This window comes from Bos mutus, chromosome 23 (assembly GCF_027580195.1).
Source record: "Bos mutus isolate GX-2022 chromosome 23, NWIPB_WYAK_1.1, whole genome shotgun sequence".
NCBI lineage: Eukaryota > Metazoa > Chordata > Mammalia > Artiodactyla > Bovidae > Bos > Bos mutus.
Window position 1 is genome coordinate 20,090,574 of NC_091639.1, and position 19,347 is coordinate 20,109,920.

At 39.2% G+C, this 19,347-nt stretch overlaps 3 protein-coding genes across 3 annotated transcripts; 1 reads left to right on the plus strand and 2 right to left on the minus strand.

Moving 5' to 3' along the window:
• The first annotated feature begins 862 nt into the window (after nt 1-862).
• LOC106700531 (histone H4) lies at nt 863-13,302 on the plus strand. Its single transcript, XM_014477130.2, has 2 exons — nt 863-1,268; nt 8,132-13,302. Exon 1 carries the CDS (start codon nt 863-865, stop codon nt 1,172-1,174), a length of 312 nt encoding a protein of 103 aa, XP_014332616.1. The 3' UTR covers nt 1,175-1,268; nt 8,132-13,302.
• Nucleotides 2,921-4,825, minus strand: H1-6 (H1.6 linker histone, cluster member). Its single transcript, XM_070360778.1, is given in 3 exon segments — nt 2,921-3,234; nt 3,236-3,698; nt 3,701-4,825. Coding segments are annotated over 3 exon segments (633 nt in total). The 5' UTR covers nt 3,771-4,825; the 3' UTR covers nt 2,921-3,134.
• Nucleotides 4,961-19,151, minus strand: LOC102279439 (histone H2B type 1-C/E/F/G/I). Its single transcript, XM_005892211.3, has 2 exons — nt 18,723-19,151; nt 4,961-6,990 (listed from the first exon to the last, which is right to left on the minus strand). The coding sequence occupies exon 1, from the start codon at nt 19,110-19,112 to the stop codon at nt 18,732-18,734; it is 381 nt and encodes a 126-aa protein (XP_005892273.2). The 5' UTR covers nt 19,113-19,151; the 3' UTR covers nt 4,961-6,990; nt 18,723-18,731.
• Between the last annotated feature and the right edge of the window lie 196 nt (nt 19,152-19,347).

Here is a 19,347-nt window from a genome sequence, read left to right on the forward strand (position 1 = left end):
TCTTCATGGCCAGGCTTATAGTTCGTCTCATTAAAATGCGGCCTTTAAAATTGAAACATTAAAAGAATTGAAAGGGAAAGTCCCATCACCTATAATTCTATGTTCCTTTACATATTATTTTCACATTCCCCAAGGAACCATTATCTAATTTATTAGTTTTGCTTGCTCATGCTCAGTCGTGTCCGACTCTGCGACCTCATGGACTGTAGCCCGCCAGGCTCCTATGTCCATGGGATTTCCCAGGCAAGAATGCTGGAGTGCGTTGCCATTTGCTCCTCCAGGGGATCTTCTCCATTCAGGGATGGAACCCGCGTCTCCCGCATTGGCAGACTGATTCTTTACCACTGAGCCACCTGGGAAGCCTTAATTTGTTAGTTACCGAGCTATGATTGAAGGCAGAAGTGGAGGACGAGATGGTTGGATAGGATCACCGACTCAATGGACATGAATTCCAGAAAGTTCAGGGAGATGGTGAAGGTCGCAAAGAGTCGGACACGACTGAGTGACTGAACAACAACAACAAAAAGTTATGCAAAGGAAATTTGAAGTGGAGCTCTTTGCTCCATGTCCTTGAGCTGATAAGAAAACACTCCACTTGCGAATAGGCACAGGAAAAAAGTGCAAGACAAAAGAGAAACTAATGCTTTCGTTTCATTGAAGGCCACCTCCCCTGCCAGGAGCTCACTGAAGACCGAGGTTTCCTGACCAATGAAAACACTGAAATGTTAATACCCCCCCTTCTTGCCCCACCCCCTGATGACCTAATTTGGAAAAGCCACCTGATCGTGTTGTTTTCAATCAGGTCCGCTTGAATGCTATTTAAGGGCACTGTCAAAGCCTTTGAGTTATTGCGACAGCAACCATGTCTGGTCGTGGGAAGGGTGGCAAAGGCCTCGGCAAGGGGGGTGCTAAACGCCATCGCAAAGTCTTGCGGGACAACATTCAGGGTATTACTAAGCCAGCTATCCGGCGTCTGGCTCGTCGTGGAGGCGTCAAACGTATCTCTGGTCTTATCTACGAAGAGACTCGTGGGGTGCTGAAAGTGTTTCTGGAAAATGTGATCCGGGACGCGGTCACCTATACGGAGCATGCTAAGCGCAAGACTGTTACCGCCATGGATGTGGTCTACGCGCTCAAACGTCAGGGCCGTACCCTTTACGGTTTTGGTGGTTGAGCAAAACATCTAGCTTGAAACCTGTAGAAAAACTAAAGGCCCTTTTCAGGGCCGCCCAAATGTTCGCTAAAGAGCTGTTGGACGTTACTGAAATGTGAGTAAGGAGGTATTTTGTGTGAAAGAGAGCTGCTTTAATGCAGTTTACTTCTGAGGGGTTGGGAAGTGTGACTTTTTCATAATGGAAATAGGATTTTAGGCGCGGTAAAACAACCACCTTTGAAGATACTTGAAGCCTTTAAGTTTTGTGCATTCCGATGTCCAGCCTTCAAACTGGTTGGCGGGCGGTTTTAATGAACAAAGCTTCGCATTACCGCCCACACAATACATAGCTATGTAAATGAGGGCTCTTTGCGAACAAGCTTTCATTGGCCGATTATCACCGTGGTGAAAAAAACCCCCTGCGTTACAAAGCTGGTTTCCTGTTAGCCAAGGCATAGAGCTTCCATAACGGTGCCCGGAACAATCCAATTTATACCCGGCTCTTATGGGCGCTGGAACAAAGGCACAGAGTGGTCTAACCGGTTCCGCACAGGTTCGAGTAGTGCTTGGCAGCCGGCCCACTGCTGGGTGGGATGAAGCCAGCCTCCTTTTCCTCTGCAGTGAGTCTCCGGTACAGAAAATGGGCTCAACTGCCTTTTTCGGCAAGTGAAGAATTTTCCTTCACTATCCCAACTCCGTAAAACTGGCCACTTTACCCAAAGTTCCGAGCTGTGGCTGAGTCTATACAAATCGAAACTATTGTGTGTAGTTATTTTCCATACAGGAAATAATTTTTCTTCAGAGGTCCGATTATACAAATGAATTCAGACAGTATATGTCCTAGTGAATCATCTGTAGAACATGGCTGTGTGTGAAACTGCTTAAATTACATAGTTTTGCATTGACTTCGTTCTAAGTCGCCCCAAATACCAAGGCCCCAAACAAGATAAACAGTATAAATGTATTATTTACGAGGATCTTTAAATAAGGCTAAATTACAAATTAGGTAAAAACAAACTAAATTGTTGAAAGTGAAAAAGATGCTTTTCCTAATACAAGCAGGTTTGGAATTTAAAGGTTACATTGAGCCTCCAACATCTCCATGCATCGTTTAACATTTTTCAGCCTGTGTAGGGCAATATGAACAAGACTCACTCTCTTCACTGACAACCACAATTATATTGACTATATTACAAAATCAAATTTTAATATATGTGCTTAACATACAGAAAATAATCTAACTGCTTTCATGGTAACGAAGACAAAAATGTCAATATTCTTGCAAATTGTACAACGAAAACGTTTGATTTACACAAAATCACAGTGGAAAGATGTTTAATACGTTAAAAAAAAAAAAAAACACAAAACTTCCCACTAACCCAAATCGAGACCTTTGTTTCCGTATATTAACCCCTTTCCGTATATTAACCCCTGTTAAGTCCATGGATATGGAGTTCAGAACCCTTATACAGAATGATACATAAAAGTACATACTGGAGTAGAATTAGGGGAAGAAAAAAACAAAACGTGGTAAAACATAGTTGAGGCATGGGGCAGATCTCCACTCAGAGACTAGGCCTAAACTTTAAACGTAGTAGCTTTTGAAGAGGAATTCTCTAGTGGTGCAGATGGTAAAGAATATGCCTGCTAATGCAAGATTCCTGGGTTTGATCCCTGCATCGGGAAGATCCTCTTAGAGAATGGCTGCCCCCTCCAGTATTCTAAGAGCATTTGAGAACTTAAGGAATGTGCCCTGATTTTGTTAGGATGGACAATTCTCTGGAATTGGACAGTACCCATGCTAAAGTATCTGTACTGTATGTTCAATAAGATACATTTCACCACATTACAGGTTCATTTATCAAATACTTAGAACCAGTAGTCTTCCAGACACTTATGGAAACGATGTTACACCCTCCTAAAATCACTTAGGTGGCTCTGAAAAGAGCCTTTGGATTCTATGAAATCTGGTGAAGAAATGTTACTTCTTGGTTGTTGCTTTCCTAGTATTAGTTTTCTGCAGGGTCAGCTTAGGATTCCCAGTTTTGGGCTTTCCTGCCCTGGCCTTCACTGGACTCTTCCCGTTGTTTGTCTTTGCTTCTTTTAGCTTTCCGCCCGTTCCTAGCAGCTTTCTGAGCCGCCGTGGCCCTCGGCTTCTTAGCTCTTTTGTTGGCTTTACCATTCTTCGGAGACTTTGAATCTCTGGATAAGGCCAGCTTCCTATTCTTCGCAGCAGCAGGTTTTTTGACTTTTCCCTTACAAAGCTCAGGAACAGCCTTCTTGCTGAGCTTGAAAGAGCCGGACGCACCGATACCCCTAGTCTGTACCAGGATTCCCTTGCTCACCAGGCCTTTGAGACCCAGCTTAATGTGACTGTTATTTTTCTCCACATCGTAACCTGCGGCTGATAGTGCTTTTTTCAGCGCAGTCAAGGACATGCCAGCTCTCTCCTGGGAGACCGAAAGTGCCTCAGTAATCAACTTGGACACTGATGCGCTTGCTGTCTTCCGATTTACACCCGTCAAGCCAACTGGCTTTTTACCCGCTTCCTCGCTTGAGGTTTGTCCATGGAAGCCGGAACCTGGACGGCTGGAGCGGCAGGCGCCGTCTCGGACATAACAGCAAAGAAAAACAGAACATATCATTCTGCCAGTACTCGCTAAAGTGTCGCTGGTTGTAGGGGAGGAGACCCTCAGGGCCTTATATAGGGCAGGGCGCGCTGTGATTGGTTCATCGCTCAGGCACCGCCCCCGCCCCTTGGGGGAGGAGCATTTGTGTTTGTTTCACTTCCAAAAATTGAATAGCTCAAAAATCTCTTGCACGGAATTGCCCAGGTTCTACTGCTGAATAATCCATAGAGATACAGATTTCAGATGCCTTTTCAGTTTTTAATGAAAAATGACTCTGTATGCCAAAGCTATTCAATAAAGCTCTCAATTGTCACCACAATTTAAAGAGAAGAACAAAACTTCCTCTTTTCCTTATAACTATAAAAGTAATTTTAAACGAAAGACTTATCTCATGTTTCCTGAGTGGTTTTCCATATGGTTGGCTTCCAGTCGGTGGAAAAAATAAGTTATTCACACCTTTATTCTAGTTGAAAATTATTTATGTGCATGAGGGAAGTAACACAGATATCTTAGAAGTCTCACTGCAGACTTGAAAGATGCTTTTAGAATTGTTGAAAAAACTTCAGGGTACCACCTTATTTGGGCAAACACAATCTAGTAAACCATGATCTACAGGCATGTGGATTGTTTGTGACTAAAATAACTTCTCAGTCTCTACAGCTTGATAGCAGACCCTCAAGCATGAAGTAAATAATATGGATCTCACGCATGATATCTGCTTGGCCAAAATCAGGTCCCCTTGTGGCTGGCGTCCTAAACTGAGTTTTGTTTCTGGTTTCATTAGTTGAAACCTTACCCCTATGTCCACCCCCATCTCTTTGACACTTCACTGTAAAAAAAAAAAAAAACCCTCAAGGAAACAGATACAATCCCTCCCCTTAATATAAAATGTGAGGCAGGAACCCTGATATGAAGAGCTCCTTGGAAACCACAGACCCAGATCTCTAAAAGGACTGGCCTGGCATTTGTGTCTACAGAGCTGTGGGGAAAGAATGACTACGATAATGTAATACTTCTTCTTCTGAAATACTTCAGAAGAAATCAGATGGTGAGACTTGCAAACTTCTAATTGCAAAGTAAAATAGAAAAATCTCTTTCACTCTCTTTGCTTCACATCCATGCACCCACATGTGCACATACACACAAACATCTGAAACAAAAACTCTGAAAACAATGCTACCTTAAGGGTTCTCTGATATATTTTAATCGTTTATTTTATTTTATTTTTTAAAAATGCTAGTTGTAAATCATGAGATTGATTTCACAGCCTACTAATACATTCTGACCCTTTGAAAATTTTTTCTCCTTAGATTACAGCTTACTGAGGACTCTCTTTTAACGTGTATTTGGTTTCCCTGAACTTTGGTGATCCCTTAGAGGTTGTGCCATTAATTGTCAGTGATTTAGGGTTGGGTTATGGAATGGACAGAATATATCATTGCTGTAAAAATAACAAAGAATGGAATTTTAAAAAATTCTTAGATTCCATAATTTAATATCCATAGAAAAAAGATTCATATTTTGCATTATAAATCTAAAATATACCATAAAAACAAGCTCACACATATATACAGTATATATGTGAGAATCGTTGTCCCACATATTTTTCCCTCAAATAGTAAAAAATGTAGGAATTTATTTTATATATGAGGAACCTGAGTCACAGAAAAGTCACATAACTTGCCTAAAGTCTTAGAGCTAGTGAGCAGGAAAGCTGGGACTTTATTTCAAGAAGTCTATCTTCAAAAGGCTCTGCTTCTCCCATCTCACTCTTAGTCTTCTCAGGCTACTCAAACAAAATAGACTGGTGGCATAAACAATAGAAATTTATTTCTTCACAGCTCTGGAGGCTAGGAAAGGCCAGGGTGCCAGCATGGTCAGGTTCCGGTGACACCTCTTTTCCTATCCTATAGACGGCTGCCTTCTTACTGTGTCCTTATACAGTCTTTCTTTAGTGCATGCGCACCAGAAGAGTGATGGCTCCCTCTTTCTCTTCTTGTGAGACCTGGAATCCTATTGGATTAGGGACCCATCTTTATGACCTCTTTAACCTAAATTACCTCCTAAAAGCTCTGTCTCCAAATATAGTTAACAAAAGGGGTTAGGGTCTTAGTAAATTAATTTGGAGAGGGGCAGTGCATAAGTCAATCCATAGCCACACTTTTCTCATGTACTGGTTAGGAGGCTTATATGAAACAATGTAGGTAAAAGCAGTTTTAGTTACACAGGGCCAAACATGGTTCATTATTCCAGCATTGTCCTGGACAGAGGAGGCACCTGATAAATAGTTGTTTCTTGATCTTAACCTAAGATCCTACCTACTTATTCTTTACACGGTGATTTCCCATGGAATGATTGCAGGCACGTCCATTATTTTACAGCAGTTTATTTTTTATGGGGTCATGGCTAATAAAAGCATGGGAAAAAATACTGCCTCTATTCATAATAAAGGAAATTACAGTTCAATTTTTTTTTAATCTATCTGGTTAACAATGCTTTAAAAGTGTTCTCAGTAAAAATGACAGCTATGAAAACAAGAATTTTTAAATTATACTGGGATTATAAACTGGCACAGTCCTTCTGAAAGGCAATTTGACAATGTATATATTAAGAACATTAAAAAATGATTTTACCTTGGGATTTAGTATTCTACTTCCAGAAGTCTATTCTAAGGAAATAAATATTTAAACAGAGATTTACATACAAAGAAGTGTGGCCTATATGATTTATAATGCATAAAAATGGAACACAATCTAAATAGCCAGTAACAGAGGACTACTTGCATAAGTAATAATATACCCATTAAAAAATGTGTTTCTAGGCATATTACCTAGAAAACTCGATATATGTACATACATAGCATGATACTTAAATTTGGTTTTTAAATGACATATTTTTATAGGTGAATCTCATATATGTTCATATTTATATATTCATAGGTCTTATATACATATAGAAAAGAGATACTAAGATTTAATTTTCTGTTATGTATTTTTCTTCTTGCAAATTTCTCAAATAGCCATTTAAAATTTTTATACTCAAAATAAATGCCTTAGCCAGGTTCTCATTGATTTTTCTATGATTGTTGAAAATATCTTTTATCTGCTTCTGGTATCAGTCATTTTCATTGACTTATTTTTGAGATATAATAAAGTCCAGCGGTGACCAGTAGTGGGAAAATACTTTTCTAAAGCCCATTTGCTCCTCCTGTAAAAAGAAAGATTGATTGATTAATTCACTTCTATAATTCATCAAATATCTGATACTGACTCAGAACAACAATAATCACAATGGCTAATGTTCTTTGGGTGTCTGTTCTGTGCTGGGCAGTGCTCTAACCACTTTATAGGTACCAATGGATTTATTCTTGCACAAGCTTCTGAGGTACCTATAATGGTACTCCGTGGTTTATAGTTGAGGAAATTAAGGCTTGGAGAGATTGAGTTTCCCAGGTGGGACAGCTGTTGGATGGTGTGCCATCCTCTACAGTAAACCCAAACCCTCCAATGCTTAAGTCTGTGTGCACTTGTAAATAAAAGATGAGCATGATCTAGTTAGTGTCCAGTAAGTCAGGTTTGAGTTCAGTCTTGAAGGGCGGGTACTCATTTATCAGGTGAGGAAAGAGTGTTAGGGCTTTTCACAAAGGAGACATAGTGACAAAGGCCAGGCGATGCGGATTTTCGAGGGTGAGGTGCTTTGTGGTGAGCCTTGTGGAACCGCTTATGAGGAATGAGGAAGGCGCTTGCATGACAACAGGTTGATGAGTTCCAGCTTGTTATTCCCACATTAAGTAGTTTTAACAGTTCCCAGAAGCCTCCCTTCTCTCAGATGCTCGTCCCTCTGGGCTGCTGGCAGATGAAGTCATTCCCCACTTTTCAATAAGCCAAATCAAGCATCTAATGGAAATATACCCAAATGCTTAGTCTCTTTCTTGGGTTGTTACAAAGTTCATTTTCCAACTCCTCTTTGGGTGCTAGAAGAAGAGACAAGTACTCGAGACACTTCAAAAGTAGATCGTATAGGACTTTGATTTCTCGTCTTTTTCTCATTCCTGGGTCTTCCTCCAAGAGCTGGGTAAGCACTTTGCAACTAACATTTTATTGTTTGAGAATAAACTGAGTTAACAGAGGAAAGCACTTAGACTAGTAGCTGGCTCATACTAAGTGCTACACTAGTATTAGCTACTCTTATTATATTGAACATTTTAATGAGTGCTAATGTACAAATTATATCTACTGATCCTCTTGATTCCCCTGTTTTACATTTTCCCTTTCAATAGCACTAATTCCTTTCTCATATTCTATATAATTACTTATTGTAACTATTGCTTGTTGCCTATCTTCCCTAGCTGAGATGTAAGCTCCAAGAGGACAGTGACTGTCTTTTTCCAAGAGATCATCACTGAAGATGGCTCCTTAGCCTCTAAATGAACAAGAACCAGAGGATGGTCCATAGAGCCAAAGGAGAAAGGGAAGGAACCCTTCCTTAGACCATCCTGTCTACATTCAACTCTGTCTACAGTGCTACTCTGTCTACATTCCTTCTGTGGTAGAAATATCAAAGAGGGAGTTCTAGCATATGTGGGAGGCTAAAAACCAAGAAAAACAAAGCACGTGCAAATCTGACTGCAGTATAGAACATGAGAGAAAGAGACCACCGACAGAGGGCAGGGGGAAGAGCCCATCAAATTGTGTTTCATGTCAGTAAATGTAAGTATGTCATTAGACATTTGACCAAACCCATAAAACCTACAACATCAAGAATGAATCCTAAGGTCAACTACAGACTGTGGGTGATCATGCTGTTGTGTCAATATAAGCTCATCCTTGGTTGGTTAAAATGTATATATATACCATTCTGATGAGTGATGTTGATAATGGGCAAGGCTACGTGTGTGTGTGTGTGTGTGGTGGGGAGGTAGGGGATATTTTAGAAATCTCTGTACCTCCTTCTCAATTTTGTTGTAAACCAAAACTATCTAAAAATATCTCATAAAAATATGAATGCAGGAAAAAAAAATCCAATCCACTCACACTATTTATGTCTAGAATTGATGGAGTCAGGCTCAGTCTCGAATGTTTAGAGTCAAAGATACTGAGCACTTTCCAGAACCTCCAAAAAACTTTCACCCTGATGCTCGCTGGTATCCTTGACTCACCTTGGAGGCTAGCAGGCATTCTTCCTTTCAAGATCTCAGAACTTGCATCATCTCTGTAGAATTCTTAAATATGTAATTGTATTTATTTCTTTCAATTTTAAAAAATATATGTATTTCAGTGCACTAAAGCCAAAATGCATGTGTTGAAAAATCTAGTGAGTAACATTTATCATCTGAACTGTTCATGCAAATCCAGCAATAAAAAGGGCACATTTAAATCTTTGATGTTTTTATATCTTGTCCTACAACTGAGATAAGATCTATTATATTAGGGAAAAAAGTGAAAAGAAAATAAAGAAAAACAAAGAAGAAGAGGAGTAGAGGAGAGAAAAAAGAAAATGAGAATAAGGTTTTATCTTTATTGCTTTTGAAGCCAATTCTTTTACTGTTCGAGAACTTGGGCTGAAAGTGATAAGATCAAGGTTTTACCCCAGTATCTCCTCCTCTATCTATGTCAGTTTCCTCACAGAATGAGACAAGCCTCAGCATTTTTGTTCCTTCATCTCTCTGAGCCTGCAGCTGGGACATCTAACACCATGAATACCCATAGAAAGACAAAACTAGCTCTTTCTATTAATTACAATACAAATTGCTTATTAGATGATAAGGTTATGTGAGTCTTTAAATAAGCAAATCAAAGCCTCATTTTCCTCTCTCAGAACTGAGGTGGGACAATAAGAAAGTTGCTGATTCTCCAAATTTCTTTTCCTAATTTACAATAGGCTGCAGTCCATGGGGTCGCTGAGGGTCAGACACGACTGAGCGACTTCACTTTCACTTTTCACTTTCATGCATTGGAGAAGGAAATGGCAACCCACTCCAGTGTTCTTGCCTGGAGAATCCCAGGGACTGGGGAGCCTGGTGGGCTGCCGTCTATGGGGTCACACAGAGTCGGACACGACTGAAGTGACTTAGCATAGCATAGCATAGTACCTGAGGATACATCAAGCTGATTTTCAGAGTCCAAAAAGATTAATCAGAGTCTAGGCAACTGTGTATTTGACCCAATTTATTTTTATGCTTAGTCATCCAGGATTGCACAAGGTGAAAGTTTGGAAAAGCTAACTCATTTTAAATGCTTTTGAATTTAGGTCTGTTGGACTGCAAAGTACTGAATCTATACATCTTTACAAATCTGGAAGTTTCAAGACAAATGACAGCTATCATTCTTTATGTCCTTAGGTATATGCTTAGGGACCTAATCAAATATAAATGGAGAAAGAAAATGCATGTTCGTTCAACTTGTTGGGCCAATGTAAATTCAGTGGAATCCACTGGCAATCTTTTCATATTGCTTTTGAAATTCCTATCAAGGTCTTCAGTCATAAGCTGCCTTAGTTCCCTTTAGGATGTAAAGAAGGATATAAGTGAAACTTGTCAAACATCACACAAAAAGTGAGTACCTACTATGGGCCAGGCACTCTTCAAAGTGTGTTCTATGCATTAAACGTGTTTGGTTTTTTTTCATTAAAGGTCTTTGATCGTCACAAACATCTAGAAGGTACGTGCTATCACTATCATCCTCAAGATAGAGAAGAAGCACAGAGAGATTAATGGCTTGCATCAGTCTTACAGCTAATAGTTGGCAAGCTGGGAGTTAAATTTGGAGGTTCTGTCTCCAGGGGCTACACTTTAGTCATCAGGGAGCAATACTGTGCTGTCACTTTACTGGCATCATATCATTTCTAGGACAAATATTTTAACTTGTCATTTCATTTAATCCTCACCCTATCTTCATAAGTAGGTAATTATTATCACCCCACAGGCTCAGAATAGTAGGTCTGTCAAACAGTAATTCAAAGTTGTTCTATTAATTATTAGCACACTGTTTACTTGTGTATAAGGTATGTCAAACAATAGATTATTTCATCCAAAAAGGTCAAAAAAGATGTCTATATAATAGAAAGAAGGAACAAAATGCCTGCAGACTGTCCATGAACAGGATATCATGTTTGTACATTATTTTCAGTAGGAAAGAGTTCACTGTGGACAATCTGTTCTTACATAGATCAAAGAGGATTTAAAAATAATGATGATTCTCTATAAATTCTCAAGATTGGCTATGAAGCATAATGTGACAGGCTGCCTCTGTGTAATATATTCCACCAACTCTCAATCAGTATTTTCATTTTAGATAGGCTATATCTTCACCATTTCCAGCATCAAAGTCTATCAACTTCCCCACTTTGATCAAGACTCTTACTGTCAGTTGTAGTGGGTTTTAGTCTCCTCTTTGGAACATTTTGTCATCTGCACATTAAACAGAGGAGGAGAACAAAAAGTTCATGAGGGCAATCACATATATAATAAGAAATATTTGAAAACTCTTTAATCTTCAAGTACTTAATTGATAGGTCTTAAATAGAAGAAATAGAAATAGAGGAAAACAATAGAATGGGAAAGACTAGAGATCTCTTCGAACAAAGCTAGTGGAGGTGATGGAATTCCAGTTGAGCTATTTCAAATTCTAAAAGACGATGCTGTGAAAGTGCTGCATTCAATATGCCAGCAAATTTGGAAAACTAGCAGGGGCCACAGGACTGGGAAAGGTTAGTTTTCATTCCAATCCCAAAGAAAGGCAATGCCAAAGAATGCTCAAACTACTGCACAATTGCACTCATCTCACACGCTAGCAAAGTAATGCTCAAATGTCTCCAAGCCAGGCTTCAACAGTACGTGAACCATGAACTTCCAGATATTCAAGTTGGATTTAGAAAAGGCAGAGGAACCAGAGATCAAATTGCCAACATTGCTGGATCATCGAAAAAGCAAGAGAGTTCCAGAAAAACATCTACATCTGCTTTATTGACTGCCCAAAGCCTTTCCACAATAAACTGTGGAAAATTCTTCAAGAGATGGGATACCAGACCACCTGACCTGCCTCTTGAGAAATCTGTATGCAGTTCAAGAAACAACAGTTAGAACTGGACATGGAACAACAGACTTGTTCCAAATAGGAAAAGGCGTACGTCATGGCTGTATATTGTCACCTTGCTTATTTAACTTCTATGCAGAGTACATCATGAGAAACGCTGGGCTGGAAGAAGCACAAGCTGGAATCAAGATTGCCAGGAGAAATATCAATAACGTCAGATATGCAGATGATACTACCCTTATGGCAGAAAGTGAAGAAGAACTAAAGAGCCTCTTGATGAAAGTGAAAGAGAGTGAAAAAGTAGGCTTAAAACTCAACATTCAGAAAATGAAGATCATGGCATCCATTCCCATCACTTCATGGCAAATAGATGGGGAAACAATGGAAACAGTGACAGACTTTATTTTTTGGGCTCCAAAATCACCACAGATGGTGACTGCAGCCATGAAATTGAAAGACATTTGCTCTTTGGAAGAAAAGTTATGACCAACCTAGCTGCTAACTGCTGCTGCTAAGTCACTTCAGTCGTGTCTGACTCAGTGTGACCCCATAGACGGCAGCCACCAGGCTCCTCCATCCCTGGGATTCTCCAGGCAAGAACACTGGAGTGGGTTGCCATTTCCTTCTCCAATGCATGAAAGGGAAAAGTGAAAGTGAAGTCGCTCAGTCGTGTCCGACTCTTAGCGACCCCATGGACTGCAGCCTACCAGGCTCCTCCATCCATGGGATTTTCCAGGCAAAGTACTGGAGTGGGGTGTGACCAACCTAGACAGCTTATTAAAAGCAGAGACATTACTTTGCCAACAAAGGTCCATCTAGTCAAAGCTATGGTTTTTCCAGTAGTCATGTATGGATGTAAGAGTTGGACTATAAAGAAAGCTGAGCACCGAAGTATTGATGCTTTTGAATTGTGGTGTTGGAGAAGACTCTTGAGAGTTCCTTGGACTCCAAGGAGATCCAACCAGTCCATCCTAAAGGGAAGCAGTCTTGAATATTCATTGGAAGGACTGATGCTGAAGCTGAAACTCCAGTACTTTGGCCACCTGATGCAAAGAACTGACTCATTTGAAAAGACCCTGATGCTGGGAAAGATTGAAGGCAGAAGGAGAAGGGGATGACAGAGGATGAGATGGTTGGGTGGCATCACTGACTCAATGGACGAGTTTGAGTAAGCTCCTGGAGTTGGTGATGGACAGGGAGGCCTGGTGTGCTGCAGTCTATGGGGTCACAGAGAATTGGACATGAACGAGCGACTGAACTGAACTAAACTGAACTGAAAATAGAAGAACAGTTCTCAAAGATCATTTTCATGGAATTAAGTTAAATAAGTGTCATTTTTTCTAATTGCAGTTTTAACTACTTAAGCCATACTCAGAAATAGATTATGGAGTACACAGTCTTTTGTTCAAGAACGTTTAGTCAAGGTACAGAGGACTACGTTCTAAGGATTTAAAATTATTTTCAAATACTTGTGAGTCCTCATTCTCTCAGTAATGATCCCGTGTACTGAAGCTGGCCAGGCTCCTCTGTCCATGGAATTTTCCAGGCAGGAATACTGGAGTGAGTTACCATTTCCTCCTTCAGGAGATCTTCCCAACCCATGACTCAAACCCATGTCTCATGTGACTCCCGCCTTGGCAGGCACTGCAGCACCTGGGAAAGCCAAACACAGAGAGTCTTCTAATACTTGGGAAGAACAAATCTGAAATCTAATCATTGAAAAAACAGATAATGGAGAAAAGGTCAAAGAGTAACACAAAAGGAAGAAGAAGGAAAAAGCGATCTATTCTAGATCTCATCTGGATCTGTAGAATCTTCAGAGGAAAACTTCCTACCTCCAAAATTCTGAAAATCTTTTAGTAAGCCTCCAGATTCACTTTCCAATGAGAGTGTATATCCAAGTGGTAAAATTCTAAATGTGTTTACTATGTGAAAAAAATAATCCATTTGTCCTGAAGCTTAAAAACACTCATAGTTTAAAATACTGGAAATGGCCTTTTCTAGCATTATTAAGGGCTTCCGTGTGGCTCAGGTGGTAAAGGAATCTGCCTGCAACTCAGGATACCTGGGTTGGGAATATCCCCTGGAGGAGGGCATGGCAACCCACTCCAGTATTCTTGCCTGGAGAATCGCCATGAACAGAGGAGACTGGTGGACTATAGTCCATGGGGTTGCAAAGAGTCAGACATGACTAAGCAAAGCATAGCATTGTTAAAAGTTGACATTTTTAAAATGTCTCTTTTAATACAACTTTTAATTTTATATTAGATAGAGGTGTGTCTGTTGAAGTCTTCGTGTAGACTGCATTTATTTTATATATGACAAATGTAGCTAACATTAGTTTCAGGAAACATCTGATAATTGAAACATGTCAAGTGAAGAAAAAACAAGTCACATGGAATTTTCAGTACAATTTCAAATGATAAGAGTTTGAGACTACTCAGATGTAGATCATATTATCATTATTATTTTGGTTAGAAGTAAAATTTTGGTATAGTAAAAAATAAAATTTTTATAGTAAAAATTAAATCTTTTGGGTAATTATACTTTAAATTATTTGTATTATCTCCTTAGCAGTTAGTGGGTCATATAGATTGATATGTTCTAATATTTTATCTATGATCTCATTTTTTATTATTTAAAAGGATTACAGATATTCCCAGGTTGTAAAAAAAAAATCCATATATTTTGAAACAATAACATGAAATTGGCTTGTTAATGTTCACTGTCCCACCTTTATGGTTTTTCAAGTTATACTAATTGGAGATAAGGCAAGATTCAATCACTTGTTACGTCTTTGAGCTAATCAACATTTTTGTAAAATCTGAACTAGTTTGTGCTTGCTGTTGGAGTTATTTTTGGCTACATGACTATAAAGTCTGTGGGTGGTTTTACCAACAGTTATGAGAGATTTGGATAGTCAATTTTTATTGAGGGGATGGTTGATAAATATAATTATAAATTCAAAGTTTTTAACAGCAGCTTTAAGGTGCATTTACTTTATTAGCATAAATAAGACAGCACATATTAAATTGAATTTACTACATTAATGCGTGCTTCCCGGTGGTTCAGATGGTAAAAATCTGCCTGCAATGCAGGAGACCCAGGTTTGATTCCTGGATAAGGATGATACCCTGGAGAGGGGAATGGCAACCCATTCCAGTATTTTTGCCTGGGGAATTCCATGGACAGAGGAGCCACGGGATCGCAAGAAGTCAGACACAACTGAGTGACTTACACACACATGTCACCTGAATGAACAATAACAACTTCCCATTAAATGAATAGACCAAACATAGCCATTGTCTGTGTATAGATTTGTGTTTCTCTGTAGCTATAGTACTTGGTTAGAGTCAGAGCTGTTTGTATTAACAACAGCCCTTTTAGGAAGCAGGCAATTGTATTCCCTCACAGGCATAAAGAAACTGGGAGGCCATTCAAAACCTTCCTTGTTCTCTGGGCTCACATGTATCCTTTACTTACACCCTTTACAAATTTAAAGTGCCAAAAACAAGCATACCTATTCCCATTCTCCGAAGGCATCTATATGCTCTCTAACCTATTAATCTATGATCATTCTCAACTGTGTAAAAATAAAAGGCTTGCACAGTTCTAATTGTTTTTAGTGATGTGTATTTTGTACTCTCCAATTTAGAAATTGCTCAGGTATCCAAAGATTAGGCATTCATTTACTCAATTTAATACCACCTAAATTTTGTAGTATCTATAAACTTTGAATTCACGATTTAAGTTGACACACTGATTCAATATGATTTGTAATCTTATAAAAAATAATTCCATTTTAAAAGTGACATTACCTATCCACTTTATCACTATCTTGTGATAATTTAGTTCAATGCATGGTTAACATAATGTAGAATTTTAAATAAATAGATGTTAACTCATCTAATCACTAAACCGAGTTGAAGTAACTTAGCAAATTTAAATTAGCTCTTTTTTTTTGAAAGAAAATAATCCCTAAACTTGTGTTAACTAGAATATTATGGTAACATTACTTTTACATTATGACAATAATAAATAAAAAGACATAGATCCATTTTGTAAAGCAAAATTTTAAGCCAGTAAATTTATCCAAAAAGTTATATTAGAAATATTTGATTTTTTCCTATAGAATTACATGCCATGTATTAAAATATTTAAGTTGTTTGAAGATAGTGGAGTAGTTCTGTTTCTTATCTCATAACTTGTTAACAATCACCACTAATTAAATCCAGTTAAACTTTGTATTTTTTTGCCTGAGTAACCACTTAAGATGTAGCCACATTTAAAGAATCAGGAGAATTTGATTTTCCTCTTATTTTAAATTGATGTGTTTAGCCTTTATATAAGCTATTTAAAATTTGAGTTTACATTATAATTTTTAAAATTTCCTGCTGAAGTAGATAATTTCTTTAAAATTATTTGTATTCATAAAGCTTTAAGATTCTCAATTACCCGTACAATTTTTAGAGGAGCTAATTGTGAAATGTAACAAAAATTAAAGATATTTAATTTAAAAACAGCACAGAGATTTAAGTATGTTAATCGGTTAAACAAATGTGATTATGATTAGAAATGCCTTGGGGAACACCATCGCTCAGAATATGAGTAAAGTCTCTCATATCCTTCAAAGGTTGGTAGGAAATTCTAGTTTCCAGGACCACATCCCTCACAATGAACTCTTTAAGGATTGTAAACTATTAAATGTTTGTTTTAAAACAGGTATTGGAAGTGCTCTCTCTCTTTTTTAACGTAATTCAATAGCTCTATTTATAATAGCATATTTCTTCTCTCTCCTCTCTAACTTTACTTAAAGAAGAGACAATTTATTATTATTATTATTTTTGAATTACTGAATCATAAACTTTTGAGGCTTCAGGATACCAAGACAGGCCAATTCCATGAAGAAGATTCTATTTCCTTGTTTTTTTTTTCCTTCAGTTTTCTGTTGGGTCTACAACTTTATTAAGGTAAAAAGTTTTAGGTGGCCATTTTATATTTACATTATTTTTGAAGCAGGAATATTGCTTTTGCAGATAAAAACAATTATTTGGACTCGTATTGAGTAATCACAGAAACAGTTTTGAAAGAAACTCTGATTTTTAGTTAAAAGAACACACAGTATATAGACACAAAACACCAAATACAGTGGATCCCATCAAAGGCTAGAAAGATAAACACCAGCTTCCTGATCCTGTGTTCTCAATTGCCAGAGATTATATAAGAATCCTCAAACAACCCCCAAAAGATTAAGAAATGAACCAAATTCGACCTTGTGCTTTGCCACCAATTAGGTGACTCAGGGGTGAAGAATCCACCTATAATGCAAGAGACTTGGCAGGAGCCTCAGGTTCAATATCTGGGTCCGGAAGATTCCTTGGAGAAGCAAATGGCAACCCACTCCAGTATTTTTGCCTGGAAATCCCATGGAGAAAGGACCCTGGCAGTCTAGAGCTCATGAGGTCACGAAGAGTTGGACACAACTTGGCGACTCAACAGTAACAAAATCTCTTACTGTGCATGGGCGATCAGTTGCTCAGGCTCAGTCCTTCAGTCAATTTTCCAGGCAAGAATACTGGAGTGGGTGGCCATTTCCTACTCCAAGAAGATCCACAAGATCCAGGGGATCTTCTTGATCCAGGGATGGTTGCATCTCCTCCAGAGGCAGGTGGAGTGAATTCTTTACCACTGTGCCAATCACTTAATGATCTAATCATAAAACCACTAATGTGTATCCAATCTAAACACCAAATCAAGAAGCAAACTGGGCAAAAATAAATTTCAGCATGCAGCCAAGGGAAGAGAAACAGGAAACTCAAAAGTGCCCAGGGCTAGACGAGGTATATATTCAGGTCACATTTCTATTGATTCCTAAGGTAGGACTCAGGTAAACAATGTCTCGGTGGACTTTTCAGAAATAAACTGTCAAGTGTTAATGATTAGCCAGCCTGCTCTTGTACTGAAGAGAAATCAAGCAAGAATTACTTCATCCAACAAAGACAAACCAGAATTTATATGTGAGGAAAACAGGAAGAGAACGAAATAAAAATCTTGTAGGCAGCCTGGGTTTTTTGAACCTATGTTTGAACCTAATTTTCAAACCCATGTTTGAACCTATTTTGGGTAAACAGATTAGGCAGTGAGGAGAGGTTGGTCTGATTTGGATCCTCAAGCATGGGGCAGGCTAACTAGAGGTATAGAAAAAAAATCCTATGACAGCTGTTAAGGGACTTGGAAACATAGTTTGAGGAGCTGGTGTGAAAAGCATATGCCATTGACCTATATTTACACTTATACGTTATTTAGGCCGGGGCTGCACATCATTTTTTAGCATACCTTCCAGGTTAGGCAGCCAGTGATTGTGGAGCTGTTCCAACGGAGGCCTGACTAGCAAGCGTCAGACAGGCCTCTGTATTTTTCTTAGGTGTCAGAGAAAACTGAACACTGAAGAACACAGGGTTTTTGTTTCCTTTGTAGCAGATTTTATGCCTTTAGTCTACTCACCTTTTTTAGAGAATGGAAACGTTACTCCGAGGTGCGCTCTTCCCCTCCCTCAACCCGTCCCGCCCAGCGACTGCCTGGTTTGGGAATTTTGTGTGCTTCACACTGTATGCTAAATCCAATTGCAGCCCTTTTCCTCAGCCCGCCTAGTTTCCCCGCTTTCCATTACTAGTCCTCAGTTCAGCTGTAATGGAGACTTGTCGAATTGCAAGCCTCTTAAACTGATATTACAATACACCAGCCCCCTTTTCAGTTTTTTATAATTTCTCATTCAGATTAACGTACTAGTTCCGTCAGTCCTTAGGCCCATTAATGAAAATCTATCGTACATAGATTACAGCTCTCTCTGTGCACACGTGGGTGGCTCTTAAAAGAGCCTTTGGGGTTAGGTGTAAAGACGCTTACTTGGCAAGTTTACTTGGAGCTGGTGTACTTGGTGACAGCCTTGGTACCCTCGGACACGGCGTGTTTGGCCAACTCCCCGGGCAACAGCAGGCGCACAGCCGTCTGGATCTCCCTGGAGGTGATGGTTGAGCGCTTGTTGTAATGCGCCAGGCGCGATGCCTCGCCCGCAATACGCTCGAAGATGTCGTTGACGAAGGAGTTCATGATGCCCATGGCCTTGGACGAGATGCCAGTGTCCGGGTGGACCTGCTTCAGCACCTTGTACACATACACAGAATAGCTCTCCTTGCGGCTGCGCTTGCGCTTCTTCCCATCTTTCTTCTGGGCCTTGGTCACTGCCTTCTTGGAGCCCTTTTTCGGGGCAGGAGCGGACTTGGCTGGCTCAGGCATTTTAAAACCTGAAAACAAGAAAGATAAATGGAAAATAGGAAGCGGATTTCTGCTACTTATAGGGCCTTTATGCTAATGAGGGATGCAGAGCGTGTCTTAGTTAATTGGAAGATAAACAGCAAGGTTGTCATCTATGGGCAGAACTATGCAAATAAGGTATGGAAATTCAGCTTTACTATTGGCTATTTCGCTGAGTCTCGTTAATAACCAATCAAACAACCGGATTTACTCCCCA